Raw genomic sequence first — 25392 nt, 5'->3', positions numbered from 1 at the left:
GTCTATGTAATTATTTTTCCGGAAATTTCTAATTTTTGGGTCAATTTTATCAAAATATGACTATATGTATAGGCTCAATATTTCCCATTTAAAATACACGTAAACTTTGTTTTTGTGTTTTATGAAATTTATTGCAAAGAATAATTTATTGATATGTTTGATTGAAATATTATTTAAGAAGCAGTTAAACTTGTTAATAAAAATAAATAAGTTAATAAAATTACTTATATAGTTTTTTTTCCAGAATGTGTGGTTTTGTGAAATGGGATAATTTCTTTTTAACTTTTGCAAGTTTCCGATATTTCGAAGCACATCACTCGACATTTTCGGCAAAAATTAACTTTGTTTTTTGTTTGCAAGATGACAAATGTTTTGAAATGTTATGAGTTATGAATGAATGACACCTGACACCTAGCGCCAATGGTGGTCATCACTGCTAATACGATACAGAACACTATTATAACTGTTTGTTCACAACGTTGCCAAATGGTCTGACTATTTAATCGCGATCATCTTCGGACGGGTTGATGCATGGTGAAACAGAAAACACTGTTAAGCCTGCTTTAGTAACAAGCGGAGTTTAATCAATCTGGGATCAAGTGCTGTTTGGTGAAACTGGGCCTAAGATTTCTGAATTCAGCTTTTTCTACAATGAGTTTTCAAATTATATTGATAAGAACTTATTGGGAGAACTGAATATTTCTAAAAAGTAGCTGGTTTAGAATTTGGGTATGAAAAAGAAACCTCAATAGGAATATTGTAATTATTTATTATTAATATATTACTATAGTGTATGAATCAAAGATATGGATGAAATTTAAAAAATCAATCATTGATATTTTATAAAGTTTCATAATGTTTTAATTACTTTCAATGAATCTGGTTAAAATTCAAATAACACTTTATTCTTCAAGTGGAAAAGACCTTATAATCTCATTATAAAATTACTACTTTCTGCAGCTCATGATAACATCAGAAAAAATTTACCACCAATCTGTAATAATTGTACTGTTTCGAACATTTCTTGCATGAACGGTTGGTTAATCACATGAGCAATAAATCTCCAAAGCATTTAAGATATTGAGTTATTATAAAATGTATTCATGAAGTGAAGAAACATTGAATACCATCATAAAACAACCCAATTATGCAGAAATTTTTTATACAATTAACTCTCAATCAAATGCTACCTGGAAGTTTCTTAATCCGGAATATTGCCTACTCTATATACCTTTTAACGTTAAAGTTATCACATGTTCATTCATGTCACGTATATTAAAATTTAAAATCTCTAAGGGGTATGTAATCTCAGTACTTGAGAGAACTGATGGAATATCCATTTTTGAACACACAAAGTTATTTGAATTAAGAACTTATCTTTGAGTTTTAACATTTACAATTACTATTTAAATTTGATACAATTTACAATTACGTAGGCGGCGGTGCTTCACTGAAATAGGGAGCTGAGTTGTGGTCTAGTAAAGTATGGCAAACATTGCAGACTATGGAAACACGATTATTGGGTCCACTTTTTATTTCCTTTTTTAAACACTGTTGGCAAAATATCCGACCACAATGCCTGGAAAACAAATACCAATATTAAATAATTGAATATTAGCAAATGTCAAATATTTCAAACAGCATTTAATAAACAGCTTTCATTGATTCTGAAAAATAAATTAATTATTGATCAACAAACGAAATACTTGAAAGAAAATATATATTTTGAAAGTGTTTCCAATTTTTGAAGTTATATAAAATAAAAAACCTTGTTTTCAATAAATGTACAGGCGTTTCAATCAGTCAGATTTCTCCCTTTCACCTACCTTTATTTGATGTCGTAAAATCGACAGTGACAATTCAAAAAGATAGAGAATTTTCCAAGGATTAGAGTGATGATATTTTTTCTTCAACTTCATATCAAACATTTTCGAGTAAAATTCATTTTTCTACTCGACGGTAGCTATTACGCCCCTTAGCGGTAGAGGTATGAACTTCAAAACAATTTCCAATGTGCTCTCTTGTATACTTTAGTGGTAAATTTTTTTACCGCAAGTCTCTACGATGAGTGGATCCTGAGATATAGCCGCTTACCTCGCTTATTTGCCCACCCTGTACAAAAGACAATGATAAAGACTAAAATGTTAGACAAACCAAGCTGAGGTGGAGTTACCCACTAGGGTATCGGACAGACAAAAAAAAATTCAGCCTGCCATTTGAATAAATGGCATAGAAATTTTTAAGGTCATTTTTGAAAAAATTGCAGTTTCGTTTAGAACACGTGTAGAGTGATCTGTAAATTTCCAGAAGACTTGGAAACTTTTCGAGAACTTGATAAAAAAAAATCATACAATTGAACGGTTTTCAAGATATGATCCCTAGTTTAAACAATTATATCCATGAAATTTGTGGAAAAAAGTGGCCTATGTCAAAAAGTACTCCAAATAAATTATGACAAGTGGGGTATTTCGTAATCGGAATTTCATGGAAATTATGAGTATGATATAAATTGGGTATTATCATTTGAAAAAAAAAGAATAGTACATTTCGGCCTGTAGAGTCAAAAAACATTAAATGAAATAATTTCATATAAAAAAAACCCAATAGAAAGAGAAATCAACCCCAGAATTCAAAATATATACAACATGTACCATACGCGCACATAGTTCTCTATAGAATAAGGGTCTGAATCAATCGAAATTCCTTCATTTTTCTCTTGGAATTCGCGAGTCGATATCCCATGAGCATTCAGTCATTTTTGAAAGCAAAAAACTTGTTATTCTGTGTGTAAGGACAAAATCTTGAACATCGTCGAGAAAAATCTCGCATTCAACGTTCATTTCCGCGGAAACGCGGAAATAAACACCATCAAAAAAGAGGATAAATATTATATTATCACAAAGTGCAAACAACACCTGGCAAGTAGATAAGACTCGCTGATGATCTAAAGATGTCCATACACCGAGAACATTTATGTCCTCTGACCAAAATTCTGGGTTATTACCCAACATAATAATCCAACAAAACCAGCATGCTTTTCAAGGTTTTTCACTGGATGAGCATACTTCTTCATCTGCTCAAAGCATAAACAACATTATGGATTGCTTATTCACTTCCACCTCTTCCACTATGAATCCGGATCAAGAACCGGAAACAAGTAACAAACACACATGGCAGACAGCAAAGAAACGTAAGAGATCACCCACACAAACACCCAGTCCACCTCCAACACCAACATCAAACAGATTCTCACCGCTACAATCGCTACAAACAACATCTCCCAGTGACAATAATGATAAGGACAAAAAAGAAAACAAGGCACCAACTCCACCGCCAATATTTGTCTACGATGTTGCTGATTACAAAGCAATGATCACCACCTTTGCAAGTATAATTGATAAAGATTCATTTCATACTAGGGTACTGGCTAACGACAAAATCAAAATCAGCACACACTCGTTGGATTCCTACAGAAAACTCTCCACTTATTTGAGGAATGAGGATATTATCCATCACACCTACCAAATAAGAGAAGAGAGGGCCTACAGAGTGGTCATCAGAAATCTGCATCACTCAGTGCCAATAAATGAAATCAAAGAAGAACTCTTACAAGCTGGACACAAAGTGAAGAATATTTTAAATGTTCAACATAGGGTGACAAAAGAACCACTCTCTATGTTCTTCGTTGACCTCGAACCCCATCAAAACAATAAAACCATATATGATCTTCGATACATATACAGCACTAAGGTCACTATAGAACCACCCAGAAAAAAACGAGGCATTGTACAGTGTATTGCGTTAAGTGCGGCGACCAACACGATTCGAAAACTTGCCAAAAAACCAAGAACACTCCTGCAAAATGTGCCCTGTGCAATGGGGATCATCCAGCCAACTATAAAGGATGCCAAGTGTACAAAGATCTCATGCAAAGAAATTCAAGAAATAACAACCGTGCCCCAAATAGCCGTCCAAATATATCATCCACTAACATTGAGACAACAACAATACCTCTGCAACCAAACAACCAATCTCCACGAACCTACTCTCAAATGTGAATCAAGAGCTACCCCTATCCCAACTAAGTCATCAACTATCGAGTTTCCTTGAAGAATTCAAAAATATGTTTTCACAGCTACTAAACCAGAACAGCATGATCCTGAATCTGCTCACCACCGTAATGAACAAACTTCCATAATGCCGAACAGGGCTAATGAGATTCTCAGAATTGCGATTTGGAATGCCATCGGATTAGCAAACCACAGACAAGAAATAATAACTTTCCTAGATCTCAATAAGGTTGACGTCCTACTGATCTCTGAAACTCACTTCACCAGCCGAACAGTATTTTCGATTCCATACTATTCAGTCTACCACACTATACATCCAGATGGAACAGCTCATGGAGGCTCAGCTGTTATTATCAAAAATTCTATATGTCATTATGAACAAGAAAAATTTCAAACAGATCCCATTCAAGCAACAACGGTATCAATAAGAACCAGTACTGGCCACATCAACATAGCATCAGTGTACTGCCCACCACGACATATCATATCGACAGACACATACAAAGAGTTCTTCGCCACTATTGGGCATAGATTTATTGTAGGTGGCGATTGGAATGCCAAGCATACTCACTGGGGTTCTAGACTAACCACTACAAAAGGTCGTAACTTACTTCGGGCACTAAACGACAAAGGCTACAAACATCTTTCGAATGGGGAGCCTACGTACTGGCCAACGGACCCAAGAAGATTACCAGATCTGCTAGACTTCTTTGTAGTTAATGGCATCGCTAGACAAAATTGCCTTCTGGAGACCAGCTATGACTTGGATTCTGACCATTCCCCACCCAAATTGGTTACGAAGTTCACTAGATGGAATAACTTCAAAGACTATATCACAGAAAAACTGGATAATAACCTCTCGATGAAAGAACCCATAGAGATTGATATAGCCGTACAGCACTTTACAGAAACCGTACAACAAGCACCATGGCAAGCTACCCCCTGGATCGAAAGAGAAATCTCCAATGATAGCAGTACTCCTCTACACATACGGCAATTAATATCTGAAAAAAGAAGAGCAAGAGGCGTATGGCAGCGGTCACGCAATATTACTGATCTCCATCACTACAGAAGAATGTCACGAAACTTATCCAAAGCACTAAGAGATGTACAAAACTCCTCTTTTGAACACTATACAGAAGAATTGACTACCACAGATCACAGCCTGTGGAGAGCCACGAAAAAATTCAGTAGACCAACAACTTCCAGTGCACCAATACGAACAGAGAACGGCTGGGCACGATCCCATCAGGAGAAAGCAAACGCCTTTACATTGCACCTATCAACAGTATTTGAAGAGCCAAAGCCAATACCAGGATTCGAAATGGAAGTCGAAGAATTCCTTGATGCGCCATGCCAGTTATCACTTCCCATAAGACCTATAAGTCCTAAGGAAGTCAAATACGAAATACGTAAACTGAAAAATAAGAAGGCTCCAGGTCATGACCTAATAACTGCACAAATCCTGAAAAACTTACCGAAAAAAGCAATAGTATTCTTAACCACCATATATAACCGCATGCTGAATTTGGGTTACTTCCCCATCACATGGAAATACGCCCATGTGATGATGATTCACAAAAATGGCAAACCTGCGCACTCTCCAGCATCATACAGAGGCCCATAAGTCTTCTCCCAATCCCTGGAAAACTATTCGAGAGAATACTTCTGGAAAGGATACATCAAGACCATGAGACAACAGATCTTCTTCCTGACTACCAATTTGGTTTCCGTCAAAGGATGTCAACGTCACACCAAGCACACAGGATAGTCTACGTCATCTCAAATTCTTTAGAGAGTAAGCAATATTGAAACGGCGTATTCCTGGATGTCTCCCAGGCGTTTGACAAAGTGTGGCATGCAGGCCTATTATACAAGATCAAGAAGAACTTAAATCACAATTACTATCCCATTCTGAAATCTTACATCTCTGACAGATACTACTCTGTTAAGTTCAGTAACGAACTATCTGGGTATTTCCCAATCAAATCTGGTGTACCCCAAGGAAGTGTACTGGGACCGTTTTTGTATCTTCTCTATTATTATTATTATTTGAACTGGGGTCGTTTTGCTTCGGTGAGCCTTCCGGGAACTGCGACCATGCAGATCTTTTGTTCACTACCCTACTCACTCATAGAAACCCAGGGAGGTCGTCAACGACGTTAATAAAATTGACAACCTCCCTAGGGGCCTTGGCCATTACCTCTCTGGTATCCAGGACCGGCTTGCCCATGTGAATGGTTCTTAGGCCACCCAGCTCTGGACACTTGCATATCAAGTGTTCAGAAGTTTCTACTTCCGATCCACAGAGCCTGCAAATCTCGTCTGCTGACTTACCCATACGGTACAAATGATGTTTGTACCGACAGTGCCCCGTCAGCAGTCCCACCATCACCCGAAGCTCCGCTCGTGACCACCCGAAGCTCCGCTCTATACTGCTGATTTACCGGAAACTCCCGTCACAACTATCGCCGCATTTGCTGATGACGTTGCAATACTTTCATCCAATGACGATCCCATTCTGTCCTCCACAAATATCCAACTACACCTAGACCAACTCAGCAACTGGTACAAAACATGGAGGATAACTTTGAACCAGAGCAAATCAGTAAATGTAGTTTTCACCCTAAGAGACAACGCCTGTCCCAGAGTAACCCTGAATGGAGTCTCCTTGCCGAAAAAGACTGAGGTCAAATACCTGGGTATGCATCTGGACCAACGGCTCACATGGGAGAAGCACGTGCAAGCAAAACGGAAACAACTAGACATGAAGCTCCGACAGATGTATTGGCTTTTGGGAAGAAAATGGAAGATGACCATGCAGAACAAAGTGACAGTGTACAAGGCAACTCTCAAACCAATATGGTCTTACGGAATTCAACTGTGGGGTTGCGCGAAGCCATCCAGAAGGAAAATTATCCAAAGGTTCCAGTCAAAAACTCTCCGCTTAATAGCAAATGCACCATGGTACGTCACTAACCAACGACTGCACGAAGACTTACAGATCCCTTACATCAACGACGTTATAGAATCTACTTCATCCAGATACCAAAATCGAATACAAGGTCACTCAAATGATCTAGTACAAAACCTCTACATGGAAGGACCACAAATCAGAAGACTGAAGAAGACATGGCCCGAAGATCTTCCACAACACTAAAATAGTGCAAGTCGAGTAGAAATGTCACTGGACATTTCACTCTCATGTTGTCTCTCTTATCACAATTACTTAATACCTGTAATGAGTAGATTGTATGCAATAAATGACAAAAAAAAAAAAAATTCACCCTCAGCCATTCCAACTCACGAATGATCCTCAAATCGAAGATGAATAGACAACACCAGTTCCAGACAAACTATACGATTACTGACACAGGCACTGATGCAGGGTCTATAAACCACATCACAGTCGTCAAAAAGGGATATTATTATAAATGACTCAACTGAGTGTTTCCTGATATTGAAAGTCAAGAAATGACGACACCCATAAACCAGTCTCAGCCAATGAAATGCACTCTTCAAAATTGAATATATATAGAATAAAATTTAACACAGCCTATAATGAAAGATGACTTCTAGACTCCTCGCAGCATGATATAAGGCGAGAGGCTGGCTACTAACACACATCTGCAGAAGTTCAATTAAAAAAGGTTCTATTGGTAAAAAAAATGTCATGTAACATAAGTATTACACCTGAAGGGAATACCTGATTTTTGAGGAATATATTATTACCTTTTATTCGAATGGATTTCAATGTAATACATATTAAAAAAAAAATGGAAAAAATGTTTGGTCTCCGATTTCAAAATTTCCGCTCTCAAAATTAATTTAAGGGTGTATACCATCTTTTCTCACTTGGTTCTTCAGTGCAGATTCATTTTGATTCTGTGCGTAAATCGCTCGATCGCTTTTTTCACTTTTGGAAGAAACCTTCGTTTGGCAGTTTAACTGATTTAAAAAAAAAACATAGTTTTTGTTTTACATCACCTTGAAAATCGAAAGTTCTTTCAATCGCATCTCAATTATTTCAATGATGAATTTCAAAATTTTTTCATTAGATGGAATTACCAATTTTTTAAAACACTCCTTCAAACCAATAGTCATTTGTCGCTTTCTTATTTGGTAATATGTACGTATTTCCATTTACATATTTATATTCTGAATTTTCAAATTGAAATACATGAGAAGGTATAAATCATCTAAATAATTGAGAAACGATTGAAAAACCTTTCAATTTTCAAAGTGATATAAACAAAAATGATAAATTTTCTTGCAAAAAGAATTAGTGCCATACAAAGGTTTCTTCCAAAAATTAAAGAACTGTTTGACTTAAATTTCTTCTTATGATGATACTTTACATTTACAGACAGATTTGAGTATATTTTCCAATTGGTGTGAGTTAAACAAACTTAAACTGAACTTGAAAAAATGTAGTGTTAACACCTTTACTAAAAGAGATAAAAGTCTTTGTGAAACTGCTTTGTGAGAGTATGTTGAAGGATCTGAGCATAACACCTGACTCCACCTTTCAGCGACCATCGGGGGGGAAAAGCTATGAAATTGTTACAGTACTTTCAGACTTCTTTTTCGTGTCTATTTCTGAGCCAGAGTGTGACAGCTTAAAATGCGCATGACCCAACCAATTTTTATTTATTTAACGTGGTATAACTCAAATTAGGGTCAAAACTGTATAACAGTTTATAACTGGTTTTTCCAATTGCACATGTTTTATAGAATTATTTATATTATCAAAAGAATATATATATATATATATATATATATATATATATATATATATATATATATATTTATATTATCAATATAGAAAATGTGATATTAATCTGTCAAATATTTATGAGAAAAAAAAACTCCAAAAGTAACTTCCAAGGTTTGCAGCTCTGTAATTAGCTTTTAAATGAAGGTCAAAATAGCATAGTGTGATTGTGCCAGACATCTGTCAGAAATGAGCCCAATATTTTATTCTATTACCGTTGTATTCCTTTTGGACTTAACACGTTAATATACCAAATACATGAAATATTTTAATTTTGGTTGAAATTGGATAATTTGTAATTCACTTCAACATAATATGTCGGGTGGTATATTATACACTCAACTTGGCCACCTAAAATTTTGCTGAAGTTTGTTGTCCGAGAACTTTCGTAATTTTTCACCTATTTTAAATGTGTTAGTTATTATAATACTTATAATTAATAATTAAAATACTTGAAGAAGATAAACTAGGACTAGGAATATTTTTAGACTTAACTAATGCATATGATTGCCTTTTTAGACAGTTCCTTTCAGTGAAATTAGAAAAAATAGGTCTGAGAGGTTGTGTAAAGGACTGGATTGATTCCTATTTTTCATTAACAACGGGAAAGACTATAAATCTAAGTTTGCAGAATAGAAATTTTGTGTACCACAGGGAAGTGTTCTAGGCCCTGTTTTATTTATTATTTTTATTAATGATCTGTGTACATTGGAAAGGGATTATTTCGATGCAATAACATGTTTTGGAGATGACACCAATGTCATTCTGGGGAATGAAGAGTTTGAAGATCTGGAAACTAGAGCGGAATTGGCTTTCAAACAGTTAAAATTTTGGTTCACTGCTAACAAGTTGATGATTAACGATGAAAAAACTGAAGTAATTTTATTCAGCACTCAGAGGTCTGTTAAAAGTAAAAATGATAATGTTTAAATTTATGGATTAAATATAAAACTTGAAGAGTCAACGAAATTTTTGGGTGTTAACATTGATCAATACTTAAAGTGGACTTGTCATATTGATTATTTATCAGGAAAGCTTTGTAAAATAGGATATGGCTCTCGTTTATTGTCAAATTATTTAGATTATAACACTTTGAAGATAGTATATTATGCAAATTTTGAGTCAGTGTATTATGTATGTGTATGTGAATGGTATTATATGCTGGGGTTCTAGTTCAGAGGTGCAAAAATTATTTGTCATACGAAAAAGAATTTTAAGATCATTGTCTAAATTAGGAGTTCTCGATTCATGTAGAGGAGTGTTTAAAAAAAATGGTATCTTGACAGTTTATGGTATTTATTTGTATGAATGCCTAATTTATTTCTTCAGAAACAAGGCCAATTTTGCTATACATGTGTCAGGCCATAAATATGAGACGAGAACTCTGGATTTCAATTACCCTAAGCATAGGTTGACACTAACAGAAAAACATCCTTCATACATGTGTATTAAAGAATATAAAAGGTTACCTGATGAAATCAAGAGAATTAATGATTTCAATTTATATAAAAAGAAAGTAAAAGAAATGCTCATTGAATTAGAGCCCTACTCTCTACTCGAGTATTTTGATGTACAATAGGAAGTATTTTTACAGTTTTTGTTGACACTATTTTGTTGTGTGTGTAGCAAAGTTGTAGTTGTGCTGTACATGCTTTGAAATAAAGACTGTTATCTATCTATCTATCTATTTATTACCTGCATACTTAAAATTATAATTTCGTAAATCTTTCATATATGAAAGGCATATCTAAATACGGGCAAGAATAATCAATGGAAATTGAAAAAAGCATACCTGCAATGTTGTTTCTTTTTTGTATTATTGAAACTAGAATGACACGAGGGACAATTATCTACATCTTCTTCATGTTGCCATCGTACTTGAGTATCAGAGTCTCTAATCCTCTCCAACTGCACCTGAAAATGAACAAAAAATGCAGGAATAATTTAACAATATTCATGAAATTTTTCTTCAAATGATGGAAAAAAATTGCTGAATGAGAATATTTCAAATCTAAGTTGATGAGAAGGAAAAAAACTTGTACTTGTCTTAAAATAGGATGATCGTAAATGACTTAAAATTAAATACTGTAAACGAAATGGATATACAGAAGGTGAGTATAAGTAATATTTATCCTAATAAGAATTTCAAACATTAACCTGTTAACGATTTTGAATAATTTCAATAAAAATTATTAGTTTTACCTGTAAATTTTGTGTTAAAAGAACGAAGTCCTTCTGCACAGTCTCACTTGTATCTAATTCCTGTTGGAGAGAGGACACTCTAGATTTCAGTTCATTATTAAGTTCCATTAGTTTGTTCTGAAGAAAAAAAGTTCTCGTTTCAAAATATCAATAGTATTTTCTCATTTCTCACCTCCGATATGGTCAACTTATTAATTTGTTCTTGAAGTTTACTTATTGTGTCATGATTTACATTTTTTGTTTCTTTTTCGAAGTGTTGTATTTGTTCCCTGAAATTGAGATGATTAATCAGTTCAATGCTTATTATTATCACACTGTAGAAAACTTAATGATCTTCTAAGTGATACATTTATAAGATATTGATATATTTTAATTTTATTCCGTCTCTTTTAGACGCCAAGAATTTGTCCAAGTTATGGCAACAGACTATGCGGGGTAGGTTTTGTTTCTGTATCCCACAACACTTTTAATTTTTCATCCAACATTGAAATGATACATGCAAGGTAACAAAAATTTCTCTGGCAGTCTTTCAGTCCCAATCAGAAGTGCATGTTCACCATGCTATTGATAAATAAATGTAATTTATGATAAAGCATATTAAAATTTTGACTAACTTGAGAATTCCAATTTTCTCTAATAACTTAATCTCTCTGATTTCTCTTTCTTGATGATTATTCATTATTTGTTCTTTTAACTGAATAATATTTGACTGCAAACTGTTGACATTTGCTTCTGCATTTTCTTTTCCAATTTTTGCTATGATAAGATCTTGGTTATTCTTCAATATCAGCTCGTGTAGTTCCTAAAATACACAGGAATTGTGAATATATGTTTTCTGTTTATTTTTCAAAGGACAAAATGAAATTCAATATAAAGATTGTTTTTTTAGAGCTATAGAACTTCAAATTGCAATAAAACAACGATGGGTTATTCGATTGACATGAATTTAATTTATCCGCAAGATAATCTTGTGGCATTACATTGTAAATATGATTTCTGGCATATGACCGCCACGGATGGCTTGGATGTAGTCCAATCTGGACATCCAATTTTCGATGACTTTTTCCAACATTTGTGGCCGTATATCGGCAATAACACGGCGAATGTTGTCTTCCAAATGGTCAAGGGTTTGTGGCTTATCCGCATACACCAATGACTTTACATAGCCCCTCAGAAAGTAGTCCAGCGGTGTTAAATCACAAGATCTTGGAGGCCAATTCACAGGTCCAAAACGTGAAATTAGGCGGTCACCAAACGTGTCTTTCAATAAATCGATTGTGGCACGAGCTGTGTGACATGTTGCGCCGTCTTGTTGGAACCACAGCTCCTGGACATCATGGTTGTTCAATTCAGGAATGAAAAAGTTGTAATCATAGCTTTATACCTATCACCATTGACTGTAACGTTCTGGCCATCATCGTTTTTGAAGAAGTACGGACCAATGATTCCACCAGCCCATAAAGAGCACCAAACAGTCAGTTTTTCTGGATGTAACGGTGTTTCGACATACACTTGAGGATAAGCTTCACTCCAAATGCGGCAGTTTTGTTTGTTGACGTAGCCATTCAACCAGAAGTGCGCTTCATCGTTAAACAAAATAAAATGGACGTAGTGCGCGATACGTATTCCGCACAGAAATATTATTTTCGAAATAAAATTGCACTATTTGCAAGCGTTGTTCAGGCGTGAGTCTATTCATGATGAATTGCCAAACCAAACTGAGAATAAATCACTTGACAGCTGTTAAATCGGTCGCCATCTTGAACAGTAATGCCAACTTAAAGTTATATTCCTCGACAAAAACCACCCGTTACATATAGAAGTATTTATTACAGAAAATATCTTCGACTTGCAAGCACCAAAAAATCTCACATAGAACATTTACAATTGATAGTTACCTGTTCAGAAGTTTTGGGTGATAAAATTTTCTATAGGTGCATGTAATTCATGGATTTAAAAATTTTTTTTAGGTGTGTAACTAAGTTTGATATCTACCTGAACAGTATTTGGAAGATCTATAGCTTGACTTTGCAGTTCTTGAGAATGGATCGTATATTTTCCTACCAGATTGTCATTTTCCATTTGTAATCTATAAAATGAAAATTACTTTAAAAAAATCCTGTTGAGATATTGCTTCGCCTGTGTTTGCAATGAATTTCGAATATTGATAGATAGGAAATATTAAACAAGAAAAAGACTCATAAAAATATCTCAAATCTCCATTCCTTTTTGAGATATAGGTTTTATAATAATAACTGGTTTTCAAAAATTCTTTCTTATCATACATTGCAACAATTTCATTTGCTTAGCAAGCTCAAATTCATCTAGTAGTACAGAAAATAAAAAGAATAATTAAACAGTATTTGCACAAAAATATACTCACGTTTGCAATTCTTTATACATTTTTTCTCTATCTTCCGTTAGTTTTATAAGCTCAGTCCGGAATTCTGTACATCTTTGGTCAAAAAATTGACGTAATTCTTTCAAGTCTTTCTCAGCACGTTCAGTATTTTTCGTTAGTTCGGCAACCTAAATAAAATATTTCATACAAATTAGATTTTTTATTTAGGATTTGAAGAGATTTCATCCAATTTAATTCTCTCAATATGAATTTTTATAGCAAGGGAAGGACTCTCATTTCAGATTTTGTTTTTTTCCAATTCCTCACAAAACGAAAATATGCAGGGTGAGTCTTTGACTTGCACATTCAATTCGACAGAAGATTCCTGAGATAAAAAAACACTTTTTTTCCGATTCGATTATAGGCTTTAAAAAAATCCATAAAAAATGAAATTTCCAATTATATCTCGCAAATGGTTTTTTCGAAGGAAATGATTTTCGGAATATAGTTATTCATTAATATGATGAATCTTCTCTAAACACAAAATACTATCTACATTTTCCAGTTTTTTCATTATGACATCACATTCCATAAAAAATACCAGAAATACAAAAAACCCAACTCTTAGAAGTTGGATTCTTCTCATTCCAAATGAATATTTGACCATTTTGAAAAAAAAAATATTTATCGTATAATGCGCCATTTGAGTTTTCCCTCAGCGATTTTGAGATCCCAGCACTTCTTGGGATGAGTGGAAATCTCAAACGTTTCTCTAATTTACCATCCTTTTCTAGCAAATTATAACACAAAAAAGTGTAAATGACCAAATATATGTTGTTTCTTATGGAACACCTTTTTTTTTATTGAATTTTCTGTTTGCATGGAAAGTGAACGTAAGTTTGTTTGAAGTTTTATATGCTTAAAACTTACCGTTCTTGAGATATTTTGAAAATCTTATAGCTTTGAAATGAATGAATTTATTCAAGTGGGGTTTTGAAAGTGCATACTAGAAGAACGGTGGTACATACTGACTTTTTAATAATCATTGAGAACTTTACTGGGTGTTCAAAATGAGACGACTCATTAATGACTTATTCAAACGTTAATATCGGGCTTATTTTAAATGGCACACCTTAAATTTAATTTTTTCATTTGGTAGATAAAAGAATTTTTCAAAGATAATAAAATTTGCCAGCTAATAAAAACTAAAACACATGGTGTGCCATTTGGAATGAGCTGATATTAACGTTTGAATGTTATCAATGTCATCAATGAATCGTCTCATTTTCAACACCCAGTAGAGTTCTCAATCATTATCTAGTATATACTCACCTCCATTCACCTAAAATTCATTTTCCAAGAATCATTTGAATAAATTCATCAATTTTGGATTCATTAGGTTTTTTCAAATACTGTCTAATTTATGAAAAATCGAATATGTATCTCCAAAACCATCAGTTTTAACAATAATAATAATGAACGTCTTTATTCACCTTTTCAATATAACACAGGCGAAGTTAAGAGTATGAAACTTCGAACAAAGAGGGTGTTCCTTAAGAAAAAATGTATGTTTGGTGTATTATACTTTTAGCGAAGCCATATTTCCAGACAATTTGATAATGTAGCTCTAAGTAAGCCTGATGATATGATTGAAAATTTTCGCACTTAACCGTAATAGAGCCGCGCGTCAATAGTGGAAAACCTTGTATAATGAACATAATTTATAAAGAATTAGTGAAAAAAATTATTTGCATTTGGAAACAAATGGTGTCTTACCTGCACTTTAAGTTCTTCCCTCTTTTCATTCCATTTTTCTTCCATTTCTTTTCGAAAACCTATTTCCTTCAACAATTCCTCCTTATGCCTCTCTACAGCTTTTTCAGCAGCGGCAGTTTTGCCCAGCAAAATATTGTACTTTTTTTGTTCGCCCACCAATTGAGCTTCATAATTCTGGCACATGTCACAACTAGGTCCTCTTTCAGTTTGGGATGTTGTAGTTATTGTTTCTAGTCCATTGACCTTGGCATTTCCCTAGAATTATTACAATTATTTACATTAATTTGTTTGAATGTTTTTTTTTATCAATCTTAAACTTTAGAATTCTGTGATACCCGCAGAGCATGTGGGAATTAGGTGAACCCAATTGAATAGTAAGTAGCTTTGTTAATGGGATAATATTGAGCCATATAGATAAAAAGAAGGAAAACCTTTTGTATACTTGCGAAAAATGAAGCAAATCCTTCTATACGCATTAATAAAAAATAAGCAAAACCTTTTACTTTAATGTAAAAGGTAATCTATAGAAATTAGAGGATTTACTAATAACTGGAATAAATGATGGTTATCATTATTATTAACCCGTAACTGGTAAGGTGGGGTCTGGTAGACCCCACCTTACCGCATTCATTTTTCTCTATAGCTCAAATCTTTTTTGATCGATGGCGCTATCTGTCCCTGTACCTTTCAGTCAATGTATCTTGTGCAAAACAGTGTTACACATCTACCCATATTTTCAGTTGGTACGATTCTGTTGACAGTGTTTCTTCGCTTGGGGTATGTGAGACCCCACCTTACCATTAGTGTAATTATTTTGTGCTAGAAGTTTTTGGAAGTTGCAATGGCGAGTTCATCACGAAAACGAAAGAAACAGGTGATCCACTGTTTGAAGAATGGGCACTGAAAAATTTGGATGCCCTGGAAAGTGATTTCCGTCGATGTTTTTTACCGTCGAGAAAGCGAAGTGTACATACTTCGTTGCTCGGATTTACCAACAGAATGACATTAGCATCGTATGTCTCCAAAGTTGGAAAAGCCAATGTAAATAAGGAAAGAAGCCAAAAATTATTGAATTTTTTGACAACACCAAGGGCGGAACTGATGCGTTTGATGAAAAATGTACTGTCTACGGGTGCAACAGGCGTTCCAGACGATGGCCAATGACGGTATTCTATGAAATCCTGGATGTTTCCTCAGTGAAAACCATCATTTTTTTTTCTCTTCCAAATAATTCGCAAGTTTCGAAATATGCATACATTAAATCTCTGGCCAGGCAACTTGTTCTTTCCCACATGCAAAGAATAATAGAAAAAAAAGCGCCTTACTAGGAGTCTAAAACAGAACATTCTTTCTATTCTGGAAGAGACGTTCCGGAAGCAGAAGGAAAAATATCTCATCAATTAGAAAAGAGGTGTGCCAAGTGTCCATGCAAGCAAGACAAAAAAACAAAGGTATCATGTGGTGTTTGCCATCTTACAGTATGTGGCACCTGTGCGTGAACTGTCTGCGAAGATTGCTTAGAAGAACGCTTGTAGTTTTCTAGTACATATCACAGAAATGCCATTCCATTCCGCTTTTTAGTTATATTGAAGGGTATATTTTAAGTTAAGAATTGTGGGGAAATCATATCATTAGGATTTTCCTTAGTTATATACATTTCAAAATTTTCTCTTTTTTACGTTCTTTTATTAGCAATATTAATGTTTTTTGAATTAAATTATTAATTATATGAGAGTATTATCTATTTATTTTACAATATCGTTTCAATTATGATTCAGACTTGATTAAGAACTTATTGAGAACGCAATAAGTTAATGTGAACACACATATTTTAAGGAACTAAGGTTGGGGTCTGGCTGACCCCACCTTACCAAAGACGTTCCAGAAACTGTACCATACCAGTTACGGGTTAATATTAATACAAAGTCACCACTTATTTTCAGTTTGAAGCAAAGTTTTGAAGGAAAGGTGATCATAGAAAGGTGTTTAGGCCAGCTGAAGTGGCGATTTCCAATATTTCATTATGTTTGCTGCTTTAAACTAGATAATGTACTATTCTTCTCAAATTCAATTTCACTTGAACTCATTTTCAACTTCTACTAATATTACTATATTTCAATAAAATGATTTCAATTTCAATTGTTTGACAGGAATGGAACTATATTCCTGCTGTCTCCAAATTCGATAGTCACTGAGAGCATGTCAAGAATTATAAGATTTAGAGAAAAAATCTTCAAAGACCCCCAATCTCTTTTTGAAATAATAAAATATCAGAAATCAGACCACAGATATCCTGATTCGTTCTGAAGTAACGGGCTGTTTCTGATAAATAAATGTTTCAAATATTTCGCTAAATCTTGATTTCTGTTCGAGATATTCAAAAAATTCTTAAACGTTTTTTCCAGTAATTTTTATGGTTTATATGTTACTGATAACAGATCATAGAAATTAATTACTGTTTTAGATGAGTAGGTGTTTTTGAAATCGAACACCTTATACATACTTGATTATAATTATACAATAGACACAAAATGAATTAAATCTCCAAATAAATGGATATAAATAAAAAATAATTATATGTGAGGTCGAAGAACTCAATATCTTTGAAACTAATGACATTTTTGAAAAACGGATAATGGGATGTTTTTCGACAAATCTGTGGCCAAAAAAACTGCGTTGAAAAATATAGGGTGTCCCATTTAAAACCACCAACTCTTCTCTATCTCTAAAACGGTACTCAATATCTATAATAATTTATGAGTATCATATAAACCATAAAAATTTGAAAATAACGTTTTAGAATTTTCGAATATCTTGAACAGAAAGTTAAAAATAGCTAAAAATTTGAAAGAGTAATTTTTCAAAAACGCCCTTTTGAGAAAAAATCAAAATATCTATGATCTGTTTACTGATATCTTATTATTTTGAAAAAAGAGATCAAGTTCCCTGAAGATTTTTTTCTTTAAGTCTTACAGTTCTGAAGGTGCTTTCAGTGAGCATCGAATTTTGGACACCCTGTACAATACTCTTGATTCCACATTTCAACATGTGTTTTCAGTAAGGATCCATTCACTTCAGAGCAAAAGGATTTGCTTGCAAGTAAAAACTAATCATTATCATTAATACATATTGAAGGAAATGCTTTTGCTTTTACATTTTACAAGAAGCAAATGCTTTTATATTGTACTTCTTCTTCTTTAGTTACAATTAGTCCTGTTATTTCTGCTGTCGGTCTCAGTTGATCATGACGTCCAAATCTCATACCACCCCTTGGGTGGCCAGCCTGGTGATGCTTTCCTTTGTGGCACTTGATCTTTCGCCCACTTTGCAATTCTGCTATCGTCCATTCTATCTATGCGATCTCTCCATTCTCTTCTTCTCAATCTTTCCCACCTGACTACATTTTCCCCCTGTAGATGCTCTCTTATTCGGCTACCCTTATAGTAGGCTACAGTAGTCAGTGTCACCTCTCTTATTTTTCATAGCGTTTTAATTTTGGCACTTCTCATCAATTGTTTTGTTCTAGATATTTTGGCTCTGGTTTCTGATGAATATGTGGGAACAGGTCTAACGTAGGTCTTGTATATTCTAACCTTACTACCATTTAATAATAATAATAATAATAATAAAGGCTTTTATTCTGAAATCAAAATACATATTCTCTCGCAGAATGGGCAAGACCCAGTGCATCCAGACCGGATGCACTGTTCTACCTAACCCTAAAATATATGTTGTTCCAGATAATTTCTTTCAGACTTTCCGATATTCTTTATGCCTCTATCGCATGTGCTCTCACTTTTACATTTACATTTTACTAGAAGCAAATGCTTGTACCTCTACCTTTTCCTTTTGAGCAAACCCCTCTTTTTATTAATATGGCTGAATAGTAGTTTCAAAAATTAATAGATACTCGTAATAATAGATAATAATAAGTATGGATTCCTTGATTGGTGTTGCTTACCTACCCCATTATGCCCACATTCCCTGCATTTTTGAAGTAGTTCATCAGTATTTCTCAGCTTTTCCTTGAGAGCTTTGATTTGATCCTCTAAAGGTTCAACTAAAGAACGAAGCACTTCTGGATCTTCATATTGCTAAAATGTAAAAAGTATAAATTTATACCGTGCCCATTATTGGAATAAAATTAATGTTGTTTATACCTTTTTTACACTGTCATCAAGACTATCTTGCGAGGAAAAAGAATCTGCACCTAGTTTCTTCACTATACCTTTGGTTAGAGCATTTAGAACATTACTTGGAGCTAGACTATGTTCCTGAAATTTTTTAAAATATTGTACCACACAAGGAATTTTGTTAAGAAACATCTCATGATATTTGAAATTTTGACATGCACAAATGAAAGGGATTGATGAAATTCTATGCTTTGAAGGATGAAACAAATGATTACTTCATCTCAATTTATGTAAAATCAGCAGATTTACTCTCAAACTGAAATATTAGTTCTTGATTAATCTTTTTAATTTTATGAAAATAACCGTTATTTCTATGATGCAGTACATAGTATCAATTGATTTTCATGCCTGAATCAACAGGCAAAATTATACAAATAAGGAAAATCTAAACGCAAAATACACTAGGCCATTGGTGAATCCAGTCGACTAGAACAAAATAAAATATGTATATCAAATCTACATGAAGATTAATACCGTCTACAAGACGACTGCTCCCTTTTTTGCATATTACTTAAATAATAATAACACCACCATGTCATAATTTCTTTTTAAAATATTGCGAACAGTTTTGTTATTTGTATTAATTTGAGTGCAAATTAGACTACTCCCAGAAGCTTCACTGGAACCACAGCATTCAAACACATATTTTCCTTTTTTTACATTCTTTATTAATTGCCTTTAGATATGGCTTAAAATGTAATACTTCAGATATCTCAGAGCACCTCCATATTATTTTAACTTCCCAATAATTTAAGTAATAGTGTCAACTTTTGAAATAGAGTAGTATTAGTGGACCTCATAGAACAGCTGATGGGGACAAAACTGGAATAGGAACATATCCCCTCAGCAGCTTATTAGATCATTCAGTTCTGATATTTCTTTATTAACCAATTTTCAACTCCAACAACAAACCAATTTATACACTTTATAAATTATTGTTATGTCATAGTGGCTTTTTTGAAATCTTCTTTACTAATACTGGAAACAATTCTAAGATAGAATTTTGAAAATGACAATCACAAATTGTGTATTATCAATTTCTATTCAAATATTCTAAACTCTCTGTTTTTATAACAGCAATAAGTAAATCAGAAATATTTCAAAATCCACTACAATGTAACAATCATTTATGTGTTATTATACAGGGTGAATCAATGTTTACCGAGGGTTCTGGGGTTGATAGTACATTGAAAAATAAGTATAGTTTGATGAATATTCTCAAGGCCCAAAATGCTTATTGAAGGAGATATATCCTTCCAAAGTTGATAAAATTAAAAAACTTCTCCGCATAACTTCTAAACGTTGAATACCACCAGATTAAAATTTCTTACATAAATGTACAGTCGCCGCCAAATATGTTGGCAAGAACTCAGTTGCGCACAAAACTGAAGGAGGAGGTAATGACTGACAATGAGTACCTAATAAACCGAAGCGTTCCATTCAGTAGCGTACATATAAGACTCAGACTGAATTGAAAATTTAATGTCATACTATCGTACTACCTGTATATCTCATTTTCTCAAATAAAAGTACCTGTTATAAATGTAAACTTCTTCTATCTTTTCTTATAATAAATGGTTCTACTCTCAATGTCAAATATTATCCTCTGTTATTTTTTTTCGTTATCTCGAATAATTCATTGCAAGATATTTACCATGCCACTGAGTTAAGCAGTCTCGAAATCGGCAACACCCCAGAACCAATGCCGTAATAGTGCGAGGGAGATAGCATTATCTCTCTCTGCGCCTTAGATTTGCCATCTTATTTGGCGGCGACTGTATATTATTGAACTACACTTTTTATTACACTTCTTTATTTCTAATATTGTTATAAAGGGTGTTTTCAGAGGGTGAGTTATGTTTTTCTTGAGACAACTTTTTTCGTTGTAGAAGCATTCGATGAAGCGAAGAAAATTACATGAAAAAGGTACTCTCTACCTTTTTCATGAAAAAAAAAGAAGTTATGCGGAGAAGTTTTTTTAATTTTATCAACTTTGGAAGGCTATATCTCCCTTAATATGGATTTTGGGCCATAAGTGTATTCATAAAACTATACTTATTTTTCAATGTTTCAATGTACTATCAACCCCAGAAAGCTCGGTACACATTTTTGACTCACTCAGTATATTCGTCATCTGTATGCACTGTACCCCAGTCCTTCGCATTATAAACCGTAAAGTGAATTTTTTTCTTCAAATTATTCTAAAAGTTTATTATTAGAAATCATAAATCAAAACATCATGGTGACTTAATATCAACCTCATACCAATGGTCTAAGCTCTGTAATTCCGGCCAAACCGGGTGTTCCAAGTTCTAGTGTCCATTAGATACTTGAACTGAGCCTATTTGAAATCTGAGAAGAAATTCTTGAAGAATTCAAAAATTATTAAATTTAGAAGCATAAGCATTTTAAAATATAATTCATTATTTTTCCTTGAAGAATCCAATATCATTATGTTGTCAAATAAAACAGGAGCTTCTGAGCATTCCTTAATTCAAACTGTTGTAATATATTATATGCAATGTGATTTATTATGATGTTGTAATACAATATTTATTTTGAAAGTATTGTTGAAAATTTTTGACTCATCCCTGTTTAATTGGCTTTTTTTTCATTCTAAATTATTATTTTTGGTCTGTAGAATGTTACGATTTAGCTGATTTTTTATTCATGGAATAAAATAGTATTTGAAAAAACATTCATTGAGACTAGTCAATACAAGGAACCAATATCAGAACGCATATTTCCTTTTTTTTCTTTTGATATTCTGAAAACTATTTCAACAGTTCAATCTAAAAATCATTCAGAATTGAATACTGACTCTTACCAGAGAAAAAAAAATATTTCTTGTATCTAAAAGTGGTCAGGTTGCAACAATATTTTAGCATAGTAGAGAATATTGACCTAATGATCAATATTCTAATAATAATCCCAATTTCCAGATTTTAAATAGGCCCAGTTCATCAAAAACGTATTTCAAATTGAAACACCTGTCTAGGTTGTTTACCATATTTCATTAATGGACGTAAAAATCAAATGAATTTTTGCAGGTCTGCAGGATATTCGATGTTCTTTCAGAACTACATTTAGTTCGGATCCAAAAAAAAAATTTGCGTAATTGTTTATTTATTACGCCTTAAAAAAGGCTCCTTAAAACATATTTTTGAAAATCTGATTAGACAGTTTATAAATGTCAAACAAATACGTTAAAAAATGTGAAACGTGACACGTGAAAATTAATTGAACTCAAATCATTACTTAAGGCTCATTTTCATTGTGATAGTAACTATCGAGTAGTTTACATGGTGACAGTTGCTGCGATAGTTACTATTACTAACACACTGTCGTGATAGCACTATCACCGTTAAAATGAGCATTTATGATAAGAAAATAGCAATTATTATACTCTGAAAATAATGTGTGAAATTTTTTTTTTCTAATAACTACTTGGATTTCGCCTCATCATCCCGTTTTTAAGTGGGTCCATGTGTAAATTCAGTTAATTCAGTACATCCGTAAAAGAAATACGACAGAACACAATTTTGGCCGAAATGAGCAATCACCAGTGTATTCTAAAAAATAGAGCTTTTACAATTGGCGTGATGTCCATTCTTTAAATGAAGTTTGGACTATAACTTGCTTGAAGACCCTGTATTATTACTAAATTCCCATTCAGGCATTTGAGCAGTTGTATTCACTCCAATAAATAGACCAAAAGATAAATATTGAAATTGATTATAAATACATACTTGGATATTGTGATGTGGTGATTGTTGTTGGAGTCTCTTCATTTCTGATATCTCTGACTGGTAATCTTGAATTAATTTTTTCAAATATTCAATTTCTGCATCATGTATGGATTTAGAAGATGAAGATTCCTCAATAGTTTCTGGAACAAGTGAAACAGAGATTGATAATTACTACCTTATATATCAACTTCAAACAAGGTTTGGGTATTCTTGCCAAATCTACAAGTGACCTTGAGAGATCATCAGCGTTACGGCGAATTTGTAGCTACGTTGCCAGCTCCGAAAATTTATCAGGTGTTTGAAGAACGTAGTAGAATTAAGACTGAAAGTCAATTCCTCGCCAACAACCAATGGTTATTACAATCTAACAGATTGATCTTATGGTAATAATACCTTAATATCACAAATAAATAGTCTTTGATTATGTATTTTTTTTTTGCATACAACAAAGGATTTTGCTGTAGTGAATATAAACGTGATATTTACATGGTTTATATGCTGAAATTGTGCTTTAGCTCATCCTTCAAAATGGGCCATACAAGACAAACTCTTTTTAGTTCAATCCTAATTGTGGATCCAGCAAAAATCTTTAGTTACGAAGAAATTCAAGGAGAGAAAGTGACCCTACATAGTTTTAGTTTTGAGACTCCCTTGAAAGGCATAAAATGGTACATGAAAAGAAAATTACTGGAAAACTCTACTATTTGTGAAACCTACCTACCTCTGCAGCTGAAATTCGAGGAGAGTGTAGTACCGATATCAATGTATTTGCAAGAAGTACAAAAAGCAGCGGAGTTTAAGAATAAACTGTGTGCACAATCTGGCAACAAAAACCATAAAATGACATTATTGACATATGTATATTCTATGTATACAAATCCACTTGTAGATTCAGCAAGAATACCCAATGTTATATTGCTTCAGTAATATCTACTAAATATCCAATGGTCACAGAGCATTCACTTTAAGTACTGTTCTAAATAGACGTCAAGATCACTTGTTGATTCAAGACTTTTATCGATAAAATGTAGTAGGCAACAATAATTTTGGTACCTTATTACTCACCATGGACTAATTTCTGAAGAGATGCTATTTCTTCATCTGCTCGACGCTTTTCTATTTCTCTATCTGATTCTAGAGTTAAGCCTGTGACAAGCAATTGACTTTTTGCTTCATCCAATTCCTTCTTCAACTTCTCAATAACATCATTCAAGTGTATGTTTTCCTGTTTTGTTTCGTTGAACTCTTCTGAAATAAAATATATTAGTGCTTTGAAAGTTTGAATGAAACTCTATAACATTACTGTAAGTGACTTAGTGGTCCCACTTATTTACTAGGGTTCTGTTCTTGAATTTTGACAGTAATGTTGAGTTTTAAGTATTTGTTTAGAATGAAATATAAAAATGGTGAAATTGTGTACTGATTGAAAATATATCAAATGCAATGACACAAGGTTTTGAATATAATTATTGTTTTGGTGATTAGCTATTATGATAGCAAAATGCTGCTTAACTAAAGTAGTAGTAAGGAGTAGCAACTGTCATTTATTGTCCCCTTAGCAAATGCAACTAAATAACTTGAGTCAAAAAATTCAAAATTCTTGTTTCCTGGACTGGTACTTAGATTTTTCATTAAAAGTACACAAATTTATCATTTTAATAATTTCAATTATTGTGGCATTCCAAAAACACTGATTAGTGAGATGGTCGACAGAAAGAGTGACAAAAATTATAAAAATACTTTGAATTGCTATGTTTTGAAACATTTATAAAAAATGGGAAAACACAGAATTCACTTTATTATATGGGATACACTTACTTTCTTTTTGTAAAAAGAGTTCCTTCATTTTCGCCCTCTGGACGTTGAATTCATCTCGAATTCTTTTTTTATCTGCTTCCAATTCATGTATTTTATCTCTTAAATCTGAAAAAATTCAATGATATTCAATGATATAATGATTTTTGGTACTGAATCTTACTATTGACATTTTCATCTATTTCATTTGAATTTCCACCAGGGTCTTCCATTGATATTTATTAATATTCAGCTATACATATCGTAAAGAAAGACTAACACAAAAAATAAAGTAGTAAAATTATATTATTAGGAAAATTTTTTGTAGATTACAGTATTACAGATGATCCAAAATGTCAATTTGACATCAGAATATCACTTATTTTGACATTTTAACTTCATTCTGTGTATAAATCCATATTTCCTGACATATGCCTTCCATATTATTGATTACTAGAATTTTAGTAAAAACAAATTGTTGTTTTATGAATAT

At 33.2% G+C, this 25392-nt stretch overlaps 1 protein-coding gene across 2 annotated transcripts; it reads right to left on the bottom strand.

Annotated features, from left to right (window-relative positions):
• Positions 1-752: 752 nt before the first annotated feature.
• Positions 753-25263, bottom strand: LOC123682726 (rab GTPase-binding effector protein 1). 2 transcript variants are annotated; one of them, XM_045621491.1, is made up of 14 exons: positions 25084-25263; positions 24924-25028; positions 24171-24350; positions 23106-23245; positions 19324-19437; positions 19129-19257; positions 15164-15418; positions 13430-13575; positions 13042-13135; positions 11661-11848; positions 11219-11315; positions 11047-11163; positions 10637-10758; positions 753-1579 (listed from the first exon to the last, which is right to left on the bottom strand). In XM_045621491.1, exons 1-14 carry the CDS (start codon positions 25130-25132, stop codon positions 1429-1431), a joined length of 1887 nt encoding a protein of 628 aa, XP_045477447.1. In that variant the 5' UTR covers positions 25133-25263; the 3' UTR covers positions 753-1428. The 2 variants fall into 2 exon arrangements, with proteins under 2 accessions (XP_045477447.1, XP_045477446.1); XM_045621490.1 differs by having other exon boundaries at positions 24171-24353; positions 25084-25262.
• Between the last annotated feature and the right edge of the window lie 129 nt (positions 25264-25392).

Source organism: Harmonia axyridis, chromosome 6, assembly GCF_914767665.1.
Source record: "Harmonia axyridis chromosome 6, icHarAxyr1.1, whole genome shotgun sequence".
Taxonomy (NCBI): domain Eukaryota; kingdom Metazoa; phylum Arthropoda; class Insecta; order Coleoptera; family Coccinellidae; genus Harmonia; species Harmonia axyridis.
The sequence above is the reverse complement of the archived record's forward strand: the minus strand, read 5'-3'. Positions and strand labels throughout refer to the sequence as shown.